At 42.9% G+C, this 17284-nt stretch overlaps 2 protein-coding genes across 23 annotated transcripts in view; both read left to right on the top strand.

Moving 5' to 3' along the window:
- Positions 1 to 17284, top strand: part of LOC110504427 (protocadherin gamma-A11-like) — a 244201-nt gene that overhangs the window by 116906 nt on the left and 110011 nt on the right. For 2 of the 22 annotated variants that reach the window (XM_090219496.1, XM_090219494.1), the window contains exon 1: positions 3931 to 6369. The exons of 14 other annotated variants lie outside the window; for them this stretch is intronic. In XM_090219496.1, the coding sequence (XP_090075622.1) occupies positions 3931 to 6369 (2439 nt within the window). Of the gene's footprint in view, positions 1 to 3930; positions 6370 to 7248; positions 9867 to 10516; positions 13405 to 14015; positions 16811 to 17284 lie in introns of those variants that run through there. 6 more of the 22 variants (XM_090219537.1, XM_090219493.1, XM_090219495.1 and 3 more) reach the window with 3 other exon arrangements.
- Positions 73 to 2920, top strand: LOC110504892 (protocadherin gamma-A5-like). The gene has a single exon (XM_036970076.2). It carries the CDS (start codon positions 455 to 457, stop codon positions 2918 to 2920), a length of 2466 nt encoding a protein of 821 aa, XP_036825971.2. The 5' UTR covers positions 73 to 454.

Below are 17284 nucleotides of genomic sequence, written 5' to 3'. Positions count from 1 at the left end.
TAATTAATCATGGTTCGAAGGATAATTCGTAAAGTGATGTTTGCCTTTTACATCATCTATCCCGTTGTGGTCTTTCTCCTTCAAATAACTGTTTCGTTGTTTGTAGTACTTGAAGTACATTTGGCGTTGATAACTTAGAGAATATGATTGCATGCGTTTCTCACGTCATTATATTGAGTGACCAACTATTTTCATATTGGACTCTGCGGGCCGCTGTTGGTCTTAAAATCATACTTGAACCGATGTGAACACTGCTGTACCCTCCTCAGTACCTCCCATATTCCCTCAGTGTCAGAGAGTGAGGGCTCAGCACGAATGCGCTCTTTTTTCACTATCCTTTTTTTGTTTACACGAGCTATTACATTGATGGATTCTAGCTTAGAGTTTCAACAGTGACCAGATGTGTTTAATCGAATTTGAATATAGCTTGTGTCGTCTTATTTGACATTTTACCATGTGGAATTCGATGCTTTGGTTTGAGTCCACGGGTTCTGCCAGAAATGGACGCTCGCTTAAACGGCAAGTACAGGCCTTTATTCTTGTTTTCCTCGCCCAGATTATTCACGGGCAGATTCGTTATTCTATCCCAGAGGAGATGAGAAAGGGCTCGTTTGTTGGAAATGTTGCGGAGGATTTAGGAATGAACGCTAAACGAATGAAATCGGGTGGCGCTCGCATTGTTAGCGGCGATAGCAGCGAGTATATTAGGTTGGATGTAGACAAAGGGACACTGGTCGTAGGAGAGAGGATAGACAGGGAGCAGCTATGCGGACAGACATCGCCCTGCAGCTTGAGCTTCGAGATGATTATGATGAATCCTATGCAGCTGCTTAGCATTGTGGTGGAAATACTAGATGTTAACGACAACTCGCCCTTCTTTACTGAAAAAGAAATTCAAATAGAAATCTCAGAGTCTACTCTGCCGGGTACGAGGATATTACAGGAGAGTGCGACAGACCCAGATGTCGGTATCAATACACTGCAAGGCTACACCTTGCACCCTACTGATCATTTCAGCATTAAAATCCAGACTGGTCCCGATGGCAGCAAATATGTGGAGATGTATCTGTTTGCGCCTTTAGACCGAGAGAAAAGGGATAAACTGCTTCTCACATTGATTGCTGTAGACGGCGGGGACCCGCAGAGATCTGGAGCACTTCAAATACACATAACTGTGCTTGATGCCAATGATAATGGCCCCATTTTTATGCATTCGATTTTTAAAGCGTCTGTAACCGAAAATGCAGCCACAGGCACTGTAGTGACTACTGTAAGTGCCACTGACGCAGATGAGGGGCCATACGGTCATGTCACTTACCATTTTGCTCGTGTACCTCCCGACGTCGCAGAATTATTTTCTTTAGATGAGAATACAGGCAAAATAACAGTAACTGGCCAAATTGATTATGAAAAGAATAAGCAATATGAACTCGGTTTACAGGCTAAAGACCAAGGAGGACAAATGGACTCCACAAAAGTCATTATTGACGTTATTGATGTGAATGACAACGTCCCCTTGATTACACTAACGTTATTCTCGAATCCAATATCTGAAGATTCGATCAGTGGCACAACCGTGGCTATAATAAATGTCAAAGACATCGATTCTGGTAAAAACGGAAAGGTAGAATGTTCGATAAATACCAAGATCCCGTTTGCCATCCAGTCGTCTCTAAAGAGCTATTACACCCTTGTGACAGATGGTGTTTTGGACAGAGAGCGTAATGCCGAATATAACATTACATTCACCGCCGTAGATGAGGGTATCCAGCCCCTGTCGGCCAGTAAAACCATCACACTGAGAATCTCAGACGTTAATGACAATGCGCCCGTTTTTGAGCAGAGTTTATACTCTGCCACTGTGGTGGAAAACAACGTTCCGGCGGTGTCAGTGTTTTCTGTGAAGGCTCACGACTCAGATTGGGGTCAGAACGCACGCATGTCCTACGTGCTCATAGATTCTCAATTTAATGGGAATCCGATATCGTCCTACATCTCTGTTAATTCGGAGACAGGTTCCATCCAAGCAGTGCGCTCCTTCGATTATGAGCAAACTAAATCATTTGAGATTTATATTAAAGCTCAAGATGGAGGCTCCCCGCCTCTCAGCAGCAATGCCACAGTCAAAATCAGCATCCTTGACCAGAACGACAACACGCCTCAGGTTCTGTACCCAGTCCAGACGAGCAGCTCTCTGGTGGCTGAAATGGTGCCTCGTTCTGCAGATGTGGGCTATCTTGTCACTAAAGTGGTGGCTGTTGATGTCGACTCTGGACAGAATGCCTGGCTCTCGTATAAACTGCAGAAAGCGACAGACAGGGCGCTGTTTGAAGTAGGCTTACAGAATGGAGAAATAAGAACTATACGCCAAGTCACTGATAAAGATGTTGTGAAACAAAGGCTCACTGTTGTAGTGGAGGACAACGGGCAGCCCTCTCGTTCAGCTACAGTCAATGTTAACGTAGCGGTGGCGGACAGCTTCCCCGAAGTGCTCTCGGAGTTCACTGACTTTACGCACGACAAGGACTACAATGACAACCTGACTTTTTACTTAGCCTTGGCTTTGGCTGTTGTCTCATTTCTGTTCATCACATGTTTAGTGGTTATTATATCAGTAAAAATATACAGATGGAGACAGTCTCGCGTCCTCTATCATTCCAGTCTCCCGGTTATTCCGTATTATCCACCGCGTTACGCAGACACTTTGGGGACAGGAACTCTACAGCACGTGTACAATTACGAGGTGTGCAGGACGACTGACTCCAGAAAGAGTGACTGTAAGTTCGTCAGACCCTGTAGTCAGAACGTACTGATAATGGACCCCAGTTCTACAGGGACGATGCAGCGGATGCAGAGTGAACAGCACATCCTGGATGAACCAGACTCTCCACTAGAGGTGAGTTTCTTGGAGTTTAAATAAAGTAGCTCATTTTGTTGCAATACATCTTTACAATAAGTTTGTTTGTATAACTTTTTCTCAACTGTTTTACCCGGGTTCCTCACTCTTTTTTATCGGTATCTCAGTAGATGGGTTTCTCTCTCTACTCTATTTTATAGCAGTAAATCAAGGATTGCGTATTGTTTTAGTAACCTATAAAAAGTTTTAGGTTCGTTTTGTATGTGTGCTGTGTTTTTAGAGATGTAGCCTATTTCGAACTGAGCGTTAGTGCCTGTTATATATTTGTAACTCTGTAGTGTTGCAATGTTGCTTCAGCACCACCCTGTGTGGACAGCGACGCTTGTGTCTTCATAGCAGCAGAGGGCTGCTTCGCTCTCTCACACTGTGTATTATCCCTTCTTCGTACCTCTGACCAAATGTCGCTATAGATTTTAGCCTTTACGAAGCATATTACTTTCAACATGTATAGGTATTGGTTTGTAATGTTAAGCCATGGTTTGCAAGACTGTTTCATGGAATAATTGTTATGCACGATCCAATCTGAGTTTGATGGGATAGTGGTATTCTTTAGTAGGCTATAAAATGATCATATAATTGTAGTTAGGAACGTTAATTTATTTAGATTGCAGAAAGTGAAGTGTTTAGCTAGTGGTTTGTATATGGATCAGTTTGGAAAGGAACTAATCCTGTACTGTGTTAAATTATTTCCGAAAGGTTTTTGATGTAAATATGTTGGACACTGAGGGCCGCTGTTGATCAGTGAAATTATTTCTGTGCAGTGTTGTCAGTCAGTAGAGTCCCCTCCCCTATCACTGCGCTCAAACAGAGGAGAGGGAGAGACTGCGCTTCATATGAGGCGGGGCGAGACAGAGACACCATCGCTCTGATCCAGACATGTTACCGATAAATGAAGGGGACACGAAAATAGCCTGTATTGAAATAATACTTTGAATATTTACTCTTCAGTTTGTTGGCGGGATCTGAGAACCCATTATACGGAATATTTGTATTGGATTTCTTCGCTGTTGGCTATGGCATTGGAAGGATTCCTTCAGCCTAAATGTATAAAATGGCGTTTGGGTTGTGGACTGCGGAGGCAAGTACTTCTTTTCCTCCTGTATTTCAGTCATATTGTCAGTGGCCAAATCCGCTATTCCATTCCGGAGGAGATGAAGAAAGGTTCTCTTATCGGTAACGTAGCTCAAGACCTGGGGTTAGATATGAAAAGGCTCCGAGCAGGCCGTGCCCGTATCGTGACCGGAGAAAGCATTCAGTACACAGAGCTGAAGACAGACAAAGGGATTCTAGTCGTGAGTGAGAGAATAGACCGAGAGCAGCTTTGTGGCGATGTCACACCGTGTAGCTTCAACTTCGAAATTATTCTCGAAAATCCAATGGAGCTTCATCGCGTGACTGTAGAAGTATTGGATGTAAATGACCATGCTCCTTCTTTTCCAATACAAGATATACAATTTGAAATCAGTGAATCGGCTAATGTTGGTGCGCGATTTCTGCTAGAGAGTGCAGTGGATCCCGATGTAGGCCTCAACGCCCTTCAGAATTATATTTTAACCCCAAATTATAATTTCATTCTGAAACAACATGTGAATCCGGACGGTAGTAAATATGCTGAGATGGTCCTCCAGAAATCGTTAGACAGGGAGGAGCACCCTCGTCTCTCTGTAAAGCTCTTGGCTGTAGATGGTGGAACCCCGCAGAGATCTAGCACAGTAAATATAGAGATCACTGTCTTAGATGTCAATGACAATGCACCTGTGTTTAACCAGTCACTTTACAGGGCTACTGTGATGGAGGACGCTCCGAAGGGCACTTATATCACAACCGTAAATGCCAGCGATGCAGACAGTGGATCAAATGGACAAATATCGTACTATTTGTCGAAATTGAAAGGGAATACAGTTGACATATTTAACATTGATATGGCGACTGGGACCATTTCTGTTTCCGGTCAGATAGATTATGAGAAAGATAATAAATATGAAATCAGGGTAGAGGCAAAGGATCAGGGTGGTTTAACAGACTCCAGTAAAGTTGTTATTGAGGTTCTAGACGTGAATGACAACGCACCAGTTATAAACGTCATGTCCTTCTCCAGCCTTGTGTCTGAAGATGCTCCTCCTGGCACCACTATTGCTATTATAAATGTTAAAGATGCTGATTCAGAGAGAAACGGACAGATTACATGCTCTATAAATACTAACCTTCCATTTAAAATTCAGTCGTCGTTAAGTAGTTATTATAATTTGATCTCAGACATAGCTTTAGACAGAGAAACGACACCGGAATACAACATCACCATAACAGCGACAGATTCTGGTTCGCCTCCACTCTCTAGCACCAGCACATTACACCTTAGAATCTCTGACGTAAATGACAATGCTCCATTGTTTCATCAACGCTCATACTCGACTTACGTCACAGAGAATAACTCTCCTGGAATGTCCATATTTACTGTCAGCGCGCGGGACTCTGACTGGAATCAGAACGCTAGAATCTCGTACCTCTTGGAGGACACGCAGATCAGTGGAACTCCAGTCTCTACTTATATATCTATTAACTCTGAAACTGGAGTTTTACATGCGATTCGTTCCTTTGATTATGAACAAATCAAACAACTTACAGTGGTTGTTAAAGCGCAGGATGGAGGCTCTCCTCCTCTCAGTAGCAATGTGACTGTGAAAATAATGATCCATGACCAGAATGACAACACGCCTCAGGTTCTGTATCCAGTCCAGACTAGCAGCTCTCTGGTGGCTGAAATGGTGCCTCGTTCAGCAGATGTGGGCTATCTTGTTACTAAAGTGGTGGCTGTTGATATAGACTCTGGACAGAATGCCTGGCTCTCGTATAAACTGCAGAAAGCGACAGACAGGGCGCTGTTTGAAGTGGGCTTACAGAATGGAGAAATAAGAACTGTACGCCAAGTCACTGATAAAGATGTTGTGAAGCAAAGGCTCATTGTTGTAGTGGAGGACAACGGGCAGCCCTCTCGTTCAGCTACAGTCATTGTTAACGTGGCGGTGGCCGACAGCTTTCCTGAAGTGCTCTCGGAGTTCACGGGCTTTACGCACGACAAGGAGTACAATGACATCCTGACTTTTTACTTAGTCTTAGCTTTGGCTGTAGTCTCATTTCTGTTCATCACATGTTTAGTGGTTATTATATCAGTGAAAATATACAGATGGAGACAGTCTCGCGTCCTCTATCATTCCAATCTCCCGGTTATTCCGTATTATCCACCGCGTTACGCAGACACTTTGGGGACAGGAACTCTACAGCACGTGTACAATTACGAGGTGTGCAGGACGACTGACTCCAGAAAGAGCGACTGTAAGTTCGTCAGACCCTGTAGTCAGAACGTACTGATAATGGACCCCAGTTCTACAGGGACGATGCAGCGGATGCAGAGTGAGCAGAACATCCTGGATGAACCAGACTCCCCACTAGAGGTGAGTGTGTTGGAGTTTTAACAGTATGGCTCATTGGGTTGGAATATATATTTTCAATACTTTTTTAAAAGTGTCCTTTGTAACCATTTTACCTATTGTGCCTACTTAATATTTCTGCAGTTAACAGTATTCATTCAAACCAGCTGTTAACTATTGTTGTGGTTAGCTTGGGCTTTCATAGAATTCCATTGGCACTTGAGTTTTTATTCTGTGGTTTCGACGTTAGCAAACTAATAGCTACAATAGAAGCGATGACTTGTCTATTGGTTAGTTTGGGCTTTTATAGTATACCTACCGATTTGTTTTCATCACAATAGCAGCAATGTGGGCTGTGTGGCCATTTCAGCAACACTCTCTGTGGACAGTGCCACTTCTGTCCTGATAGAATCATAGGTCTGCTCTCCCTTGTTCCAACGGCAGTGTTATGACAAATAGTCGCTATGGAGTCCCTTGAGCAGTGTTAACTGCTTGTCAGTAACCAACCCACTTTCGTACGGAATATGTTGTTCAATAATGCTTTGGATTGCGGATCCACGGAAATGTTTTTAGGCACGTTCGAATCTATTGCTAAGAGGATAGTGTAGCATGATTTAGTGTCAAATTATTGCTATTTGCCTTACTGGTCCAAGTATTATAGTCATTTAACGTTTCATTTATTTAGATTCCACCTAGCACCGTGTTCAACTAGCTATTTGAAATATTTTGAGAACAAATTAGTGCTGTAAATTGTTTAATATTTTCTACGTTTTTACAGATTCAAATATAATGTATGTTCATTTTCTGGACTCTGAGAGCCGCTGTTGATCAGTGAAATAATTTCTGTCCAGTGTTGTCAGTCTGAAGAGTCCCCTCCCCTATCACTGCGCTCCGCCCAGAGGAGAGGGAGAGACTCTGCGCTTCACATGAGGTGGGTGCGACAGAGAGACACTCGCTCTGGTCTTTACAGATATCGAAAGAAGACGGTGAAAATAGCCTGGATTTAAATATAAGTAAAATATCGCTCTTCTATTTGTTGAGGATAAAAGGAATATTTCTGTTGGATCTATTATTTGTTGGCTATGGCATTGGAAGGATTCCTTCAACCTAAATACTTAAGATGGCGTTTGTGCTGTGGACTGCCGTGGCAAGTACCTATTTTCCTCCTGTATTTCAGTCATATTGTCAGTGGTCAAATCCGCTATTCCATTCCGGAGGAGATGAAGAAAGGTTCTCTTATCGGTAACGTAGCTCAAGACCTGGGGTTAGATTTGAAAAGGCTCAGAGCGGGTCGGGCCCGTATCGTATCCGGAGAAAGCATTCAGTACACAGAGCTGAAGACAGACAAAGGGGTTCTAGTCGTGAGTCAGAGAATAGACCGAGAGCAGCTTTGTGGCGACGTCACACCGTGTAGCTTCAGCTTCGAAATTATTCTAGAAAATCCAATGGAGCTTCATCACGTTACAATAGAAATCCTGGACATTAACGATAATTCTCCAATATTTAAGAAAAATAATATACATTTAGAAATCAGTGAATCCGCTGTTATTGGTGCGCGTTTTGCGTTAGCCAGTGCAGAGGACTCTGATGTAGGATCTAATGGCCTACAGGAGTATGTTTTAAGTTCAAACGATAATTTCATTCTAAAACAACATCCAAATGCCGATGGAAGAAAATATGCTGAGATGGTCCTCCAGCAACCGTTAGATAGAGAAAAGCATCCTCGTCTCTCTTTAAAGCTAATCGCTGTAGACGGTGGAAATCCGCAGAGATCTGGCACAGTAAATATAGATATCACTGTCCTAGATGTCAATGACAATGCGCCTGTGTTTAACCAGTCATTGTACATGGCTACCGTGATGGAAAACGCACCGAAAGGCACATATATTACCATCGTAAATGCCAGTGATGCAGACAGCGGGACGAATAGTATTATTGTATACTCTATTTCAGACATGAATGGTGGTCTTGCTGATGTGTTGACTATCAATGAAACCACAGGCAGAATATCCGTTTCAGGGTTGATTGATTACGAAAAAGAGAAAAGGTTTGAACTGAGAATTGAAGCAAAGGACCATGGAGGCTTAACGGATTCGAGTAAAGTTATTGTTGAGGTCATTGACAAAAACGATAATGAGCCTGTTATAAGCGTCATGTCATTCACGAGTCCGATTTCTGAAGACTCTCCTCCGGGTACAACCATCGGTATCATCAACGTTAAAGACCTTGATTCAGGTGAAAACGGACATGTGAGCTGTAGCCTAGAGCAAAACATCCCCTTTAAGATAAAATCTAATTTAAGAAATTACTACACCTTGGTAACTGATGCTGTTTTAGACCGCGAGAGCGTGTCAGAACATAACATAACTGTAGTCGCCACGGACGCAGGGTCGCCTCCTCTCTCAAGTAAGAGAACATTTCACCTGAAGGTGTCAGATGTCAACGACAATGCCCCAGTGTTTCCACAGGGCGTGTACAACTCTTATATCGCAGAGAATAACTCTCCAGGAGTCTCTATATTTACTGTTAGAGCTAAAGACACCGACTCCAATCAAAATTCCCGTATTTACTACATTCTGGAGGATACTGACGTCAACGGGACTCCTGTGGCTGCTTATGTTTCGGTAAATGCAGAGAGTGGGGTTATACACGCGGTACGCTCCTTTGATTACGAACAAATCAAAGAGCTTACACTCGTGGTTATGGCGCAAGACGGAGGCTCTCCTCCTCTCAGTAGCAATGTGACTGTGAAATTAATGATCCAGGACCAGAATGACAACACGCCTCAGGTTCTGTACCCAGTCCAGACTAGCAGCTCTCTGGTGTCTGAAATGGTGCCTCGTTCAGCAGAAGTGGGCTATCTTGTCACTAAAGTGGTGGCTGTTGATGTGGACTCTGGACAGAATGCCTGGCTCTCGTATAAACTGCAGAAAGCGACAGAAAGGGCGCTGTTTGAAGTGGGCTTACAGAATGGAGAAATAAGAACTATACGTCAAGTCAATGATAAAGATGCTGTGAAACAAAGGCTCACTGTTGTAGTGGAGGACAACGGGCAGCCCTCTCGTTCAGCTACAGTCAATGTTAACGTGGCGGTGGCGGACAGCTTCCCTGAAGTGCTCTCGGAGTTCACTGACTTTACGCACGACAAGGAGTACAATGACAACCTGACTTTTTACTTAGTTTGGGCTTTGGCTGTAGTCTCATTTCTGTTCATCACATGTTTAGTGGTTATTATATCAGTGAAAATATACAGATGGAGACAGTCTCGCGTCCTTTATCATTCCAGTCTCCCGGTTATTCCGTATTATCCACCGCGTTACGCAGACACTTTGGGGACAGGAACTCTACAGCACGTGTACAATTACGAGGTGTGCAGTACGACTGACTCCAGAAAGAGTGACTTTAAGTTCGTCAGACCCTATAGTCAGAACGTACTGATAATGGACCCCAGTTCTACAGGGACGATGAAGCGGATGCAGAGTGAAAATAATATCCTGGATGAACCAGACTCGCCACTAGAGGTGAGTTTATTGGATCTTACATTATATTGCTCAGTTGGTTGAAATACTGCTCTTATTAATAAATAATTTGTCCTTTGTTTTTGTTATAGTGCGTAAAGGTTTATGTACTCAGTATTTCTCTAGTCAACAGCATAGTTAAATCAGCAGTTACATATTTTTGTGGTTAGCTTTGGCTTTTATATTGTCAGCTGAGTTTTCAGATTGAGGTTTTGACGTTAACATATTACGTTCTACTATAGTGGAAATTACTCCACGTTGTTCGGATTATTATTATTTTTTTTATAGTATGCCTGCTGAGTTGTTTTTAATCTAAGTGCTACAATAGAAACGAGGTAGTGTGGTAAGGATATTTCAGCACCACTGTGTGGACAGCGCTACTTATGTCATGATAGAAGCAGATTTCTGCTTCGCTCTCTCTCTCATGCTCCCTTGTGCCAACCGTTGTGGTTTGATAAAGTGACTATGAAATTACTAAATAGTCACTTAACCAGTGTTGACTGCTTGTCATATGTCAAATATAGCTCAACATACTTGTTTTACTCTGTGGTTCAATAATGGGTTGGAAGGCGGATCCATGGAAATGTTTTTACACGTGTTCCATATTGTGGCTGAGAGGAAAGTGTGTCATGCTTTAATATCATATTGTTGCTATTTGCCTTGTCATTGTATTACAGTGACTGAATTTATTGAGATTGCACCAAGCACCGTTTTTAACTAGCTATTTGAAAAATGTTGGAAGGAAAGTAGTGCTGTGAAGTGATTCATAATTTCTACGTTTTTATCAATTCAACGATAATCTGGTGTTCGTGTTTTGGACTCTAAGGGACGCTGTTGATCAGTGAAATAATTTATATCCAGTGTTGTCAGTCAGTAGACTCCCCTCCCCTATTTACTGCGCTCTACCAGAGGAGAGGGAGAGACTCTTTGCTCTTAATAGCAGGCGGGGCGCGAGAGAGACACACACGCTCAAACGGATACGTGAAGGAGACAGTTAATAGACTATTAAAATAACACTTCCACTATCAGTTTCCTCTTCGCTTGTCGTCTCTGAGGATAAGGTCTAAGGAATATTCGTGTTGAATTTTATTATTTGTTTGCTATGTCATCTGAAAGATTCCTTCAACCTAAATGCGTAAGATGGCGTTTGTGCTGTGGACTGCTGTGGCAAGTACTGATTTTCCTCCTGTATTTCAGTCATGTTGTCAGTGGCCAAATCCGCTATTCCATTCCGGAGGAGATGAAGAAAGGTTCTCTTATCGGTAACGTAGCTCAAGACCTGGGGTTAGATTTGAAAAGGCTAAGAGCGGGCCGGGCCCGTATCGTGACCGGAGAAAGCATTCAGTACACAGAGCTGAAGACAGACAAAGGGATTCTAGTCGTGAGTGAGAGAATAGACCGAGAGCAGCTTTGTGGCGATGTGACGCCGTGTAGTTTCAGATTCGAAATCCTTCTAGAAAACCCTATCGAACTACGTCGTATTACTGTGGAGATTCTGGATATAAATGACCATGCCCCTGATTTTCCAAAGAAAGATATTACATTTGAAATTAGCGAGTCTGCTACCTTGGGCTCTCGTTTTACGTTGGCGAGTGCAGAAGATCCCGACGTAGGGCTCAACGCCCTGCAGAGTTATGATTTAACGCCCAATGATAATTTCATTCTTAAGCAACATACGAATCCAGACGGCAGTAAATATGCTGAGATGGTCCTCCAGAAAACGTTAGATAGAGAGGTGCATCCTCGTCTCTCGTTAAAGCTAATCGCTGTAGACGGTGGAAATCCGCAGAGATCTGGCACAGTAAATATAGAGATCACTGTCCTAGATGCCAATGACAATGCGCCTGTGTTTAACCAGTCAGTGTACAGAGCTACTGTAATGGAAAACGCACAGAAAGGCACATATATTGCCACCGTAAATGCCAGCGATGCAGATAACGGATCAAACGGCGTCGTCTCCTATTCCTTCTCCAACCTCAAAAAACATTTAGCTGACATTTTCAACATAGACGAAACAACAGGCACAATATCAGTTGCGGGGGAAATAGATTACGAGAAAGATACAAAATACGAGGTTAGAGTTGAGGCTAAAGACCAAGGAGGTTTAACAGACACCAGTAAAGTTGTCATTGAAATTATTGACAAAAATGACAATGCGCCTGTTATAAACGTCATGTCTTTTTCCAGCCCTGTGTGTGAAGATGCTCCTACTGGTACCACGATCGCTATTATAAATGTTAAAGACGCTGATTCAGAGAGAAACGGACAGATTACCTGCTCTTTAACTACTAACCTCCCGTTTAAGATCCAATCTTCGTTAAGTAGTTATTATACTTTGATCTCAGATGGAGCCTTTGACAGAGAAACGACACCGGAATACAACATCACCATCACAGCGACAGATTCTGGTTCGCCTTCACTCTCCAGCACGAGGACATTACACCTTAGAATCTCAGACGTAAATGACAATGCTCCATTGTTTCATCAGCGCTCATACTCGACTTACGTCACAGAGAATAACTCTCCTGGAATGTCCATATTTACTGTCAGCGCGCGGGACTCTGACTGGAATCAGAACGCTAGAATCTCGTACCTCTTGGAGGACACGCAGATCAGTGGAACTCCAGTCTCTACTTATATATCTATTAACTCTGAAACTGGAGTTTTACATGCGGTTCGTTCCTTTGATTATGAACATATCAAACAGCTTACACTCATGGTTAAGGCGCAAGACGGAGGCTCTCCTCCCCTCAGTAGTAATGTGAGTGTCAACATCTTCATCCAAGATCAGAACGACAACGCACCTCAGGTTCTGTACCCAGTACAGACTAGCAGCTCTCTAGTGGCTGAAATGGTGCCTCGTTCAGCAGATGTGGGCTATCTTGTCACTAAAGTGGTGGCTGTTGATGTCGACTCTGGACAGAATGCCTGGCTCTCGTATAAACTGCAGAAAGCGACAGACAGGGCGCTGTTTGAAGTGGGCTTACAGAATGGAGAAATAAGAACTATACGCCAAGTCACTGATAAAGATGCTGTGAAACAAAGGCTCACTGTTGTAGTGGAGGACAACGGGCAGCCATCTCGTTCAGCTACAGTCAATGTTAACGTGGCGGTGGCGGACAGCTTCCCTGAAGTGCTCTCGGAGTTCATTGACTTTACGCACGACAAAGAGTACAATGACAACCTGACTTTTTACTTAGTTTTGGCTTTGGCTGTAGTCTCATTTCTGTTCATCACATGTTTAGCGGTTATTATATCAGTGAAAATATACAGATGGAGACAGTCTCGCGTCCTCTATCATTCCAATCTCCCGGTTATTCCGTATTATCCACCGCGTTACGCAGACACTTTGGGGACAGGAACTCTGCAGCACGTGTACAATTACGAGGTGTGCAGGACGACTGACTCCAGAAAGAGTGACTGTAAGTTCGTCAGACCCTCTAGCCAGAACGTACTGATAATGGACCCCAGTTCTACAGGGACGATGCAGCGGATGCAGAGTGAACAGAACATTCTGGATGAACCAGACTCTCCACTAGAGGTGAGTTTAGCTGATGTTGAATAATATACAACATCTTGATGGAATACATCTCTAAAATGTGCACTTTATTCTGTATATACGGTAAACTTTATGGGGCCAAGTTATCTTCTACTTTTTTATTAAAGCTTTGACAATCATAGTAGGCCTATGCCTGCTGAGTTTGTAGAATGTTATTTAGAATGTATGTGACGAAGCGCTACAACCATTACGCTGCGGCGCTAAAATGCAACTTCAGAACCACTCTGTGTGGACAGCGCAACTTCTGTCAGTCAGCAACAGAGGTTTGCTCGGCTCTCTCACACAAAGTATCCATTGTTGAACTGCTGTGTATTGATGAAAAGTTTCTAGAGTCTCAGCCTTGTGTAGCCTACGCAATGGGAACAAAATAACTCTCTAGAAAGGTATTTGACTGTATTTTCAGTCATGGTTTGGACGGCGGACACATGGCCATGTTTTTACGCACGATCCATTCTAGGACTGAGAGGATAGGACAGGTTTTAGTATCTTATGATTACTATGTTCCATGCTGGTCATAATATTCTAGTAATTGAACGGTGATTTATTTAGATATCACTTTGCACTTGGTTGAATATAAATTTGAAAAAGTATAGCTGTAAAGTATTGCATTTTTTCTGAACCGATTTATGTTCACATTTAATCTGATGTTCATGTCGTGGACTCTAAGGGCCGCTGTTGATCAGTGAAATAATTTCTGTCCAGTGTTGTCAGTCAGTGGCGTCCCCTCCCCTATCACTGCGCTTTATCAGAGGAGAGGGAGAGGCTCTGCGCTTCATACGAGGTGGGGCGCGGAAGAGACACACTTGTTCTGGTACATGTAGATTACAAATGCAATAGAACGGTTAAAAAACCCTGGATTAAGATAATATATCGTTTATTAATCTCCCCTTATCTCGCCGTTTCAGGATCTGGTATAAGGAATATTTTGATTGGATTTGTTGTATTCTTGGATATGGCTTCTGAAGGATTCCTTCAACCTATATGTGTAAGATGGCGTTTATGTGGACTGCGGTGGCAAGTATTTATTTTTCTCCTGTCATTCTGTCATATTGTCAGTGGCCAAATACGGTATTCCATTCCAGAGGAGATGAAGAAAGGTTCTCTTATCGGTAACGTAGCTCAAGACCTGGGGTTAGATTTGAAAAGGCTCAGAGCGGGCCGGGCCCGTATCGTATCCGGAGAAAGCATTCAGTACACAGAGCTGAAGACAGACAAAGGGATTCTAGTCGTGAGTGAGAGAATAGACCGAGAGCAGCTTTGTGGCGACGTCACACCGTGTAGCTTCAGCTTCGAAATCATTCTAGAACATCCGATGGAGCTACACCGCGTGACTGTAGAAATTATAGATGTAAATGACCATGCCCCTGCTTTTTCAAAGAAAGATATACAATTTGAAATTAGCGAGTCCGCTACCATAGGCTCCCGTTTTACGTTGGCTAGTGCCGAGGATCCTGATGTGGGGTTAAACGCCCTGCAGAATTACTTCTTAACCACGAATGATAATTATGTTTTAAAACAACACGCGAAACCGGACGGTAGTAAATATGCTGAAATGGTTCTTCAGAAACCGTTAGATAGAGAGGAGCATCCTCGTCTCTCTTTAAAACTAATCGCTGTAGATGGTGGAAATCCGCAAAGATCTGGCACAGTAAATATAGAGATAACTGTCCTAGATGTCAATGACAATGCGCCTGTGTTTAACCAGTCAGTGTACAGGGCTTCTGTAATGGAAGACGCTTCAAAAGGGACCTATATCACAACAATAAATGCCAGCGATGCAGACAGTGGATCAAACGGTGTTCTTGCGTATTCTTTCTCCAATCTCAAAAAACATTTAGCTGACATTTTCAATATAGACGAAAAAACAGGCACTGTATCAGTTGCGGGGGAAATAGATTACGAGAAAGATAAGAAATTTGAAATCAGGGTAGAGGTGAAGGATCAAGGTGGTTTAACTGACTCAAGTGAAGTTGTCATTGAAGTTGTTGATGTTAATGACAACGCACCAGTTATAAACGTCATGTCCTTCTCTAGCCTTGTGTCTGAAGATGCTCCTCCTGGCACCACTATTGCTATTATAAATGTTAATGATGCTGATTCAGAGAGAAATGGACAGATTACATGCTCTATAAATACTAACCTTCCATTTAAAATTCAGTCGTCGTTAAGTAGTTATTATAATTTGATCTCAGACGTAGCTTTAGACAGAGAAACGACACCGGAATACAACATCACCATAACAGCGACAGATTCTGGTTCGCCTCCGCTCTCTAGCACCAGGACATTACACCTTAGAATATCTGACGTAAATGACAATGCTCCATTGTTTCATCAGCGCTCATACTCGACTTACGTCACAGAGAATAACTCTCCTGGAATGTCCATATTTACTGTCAGTGCGCGGGACTCTGACTGGAATCAGAACGCTAGAATCTCGTACATCTTGGAGGACACGCAGATCAGTGGAACTCCCGTCTCTACTTATATATCTATTAACTCTGAAACTGGAGTTTTACATGCGGTTCGTTCCTTTGATTATGAACAAATTAAAGAGTTCAAACTTATGGTTAAGGCGCAAGACGGAGGCTCTCCTCCACTCAATAGTAATGCTACTGTCACCATCTTCATCCAAGATCAGAACGACAACGCGCCTCAGGTTCTGTACCCTGTCCAGACTAGTAACTCTCTGGTGGCTGAAATGGTGCCTCGTTCAGCAGATGTGGGCTATCTTGTCACTAAAGTGGTGGCTGTTGATGTGGACTCTGGACAGAATGCCTGGCTCTCGTATAAACTGCAGAAAGCGATGGACAGGGCACTGTTTGAAGTGGGCTTACAGAATGGAGAAATAAGAACTGTACGCCAAGTCACTGATAAAGATGCTGTGAAGCAAAGGCTCATTGTTGTAGTGGAGGACAACGGGCAGCCCTCTCGTTCAGCTACAGTCAATGTTAACATTGCGGTGGCGGACAGCTTCCCTGAAGTGCTCTCGGAGTTCATTGACTTTACGCACGACAAGGAGTACAATGACAACCTGACTTTTTACTTAGTCTTGGCTTTGGCTGTAGTCTCATTTCTGTTCATCACATGTTTAGTGGTAATTATATCAGTGAAAATATTCAGATGGAGACAGTCTCGCGTCCTCTATCATTCCAATCTCCCGGTTATTCCGTATTATCCACCGCGTTACGCAGACACCTTGGGGACAGGAACTCTACAGCACGTGTACAATTACGAGGTGTGCAGGACGACTGACTCCAGAAAGAGTGACTGTAAGTTCGTCAGACCCTGTAGTCAGAACGTACTGATAATGGACCCCAGTTCTACAGGGACGATGCAGCGGATGCAGAGTGAAAATAACATCCTGGATGAACCAGACTCCCCACTAGAGGTTTGTTATTTGAATCATAATTATTTTCCCCAAAACGATATTTCTTTCAGCTGTATTTGTAAATGCATCATGCACTTTAACTGTTTGTAATCCACTATGTATTCCAGGGAACTTTCCATGGTCATAAGTAGTATTCTTTTCTATTGATATGTAGGCGTTTCAGCACCAATGTCATGGACAGCGGATCTGTGTTGGTTGCAGCAAAGAGGCTGTATTTGAATGAACCATGCACCATAGTAAAGTTTGAATTGTTCTGCACATAGCCTTTACAGTAGTAAAACTGAGGCAAACATTTTCTCTAATAGTAATTTGATTAAATAATCTTACAGTTTCTTAAGAAAGTTTTCGTACCCCTTGACTTATTCCACATTTTGTTGTTACAGCCTGAATCCTAAATGGATTACATTTGTATTTCTCTCTCACCATTTACACACAATACCCCATAATGACAAAGTGAAGACATGTTTTTATAGG

This window comes from Oncorhynchus mykiss, chromosome 25 (assembly GCF_057628025.1).
Source record: "Oncorhynchus mykiss isolate SJ-2025 chromosome 25, ASM5762802v1, whole genome shotgun sequence".
Taxonomy (NCBI): domain Eukaryota; kingdom Metazoa; phylum Chordata; class Actinopteri; order Salmoniformes; family Salmonidae; genus Oncorhynchus; species Oncorhynchus mykiss.
The sequence above is the reverse complement of the archived record's forward strand: the minus strand, read 5'-3'. Positions and strand labels throughout refer to the sequence as shown.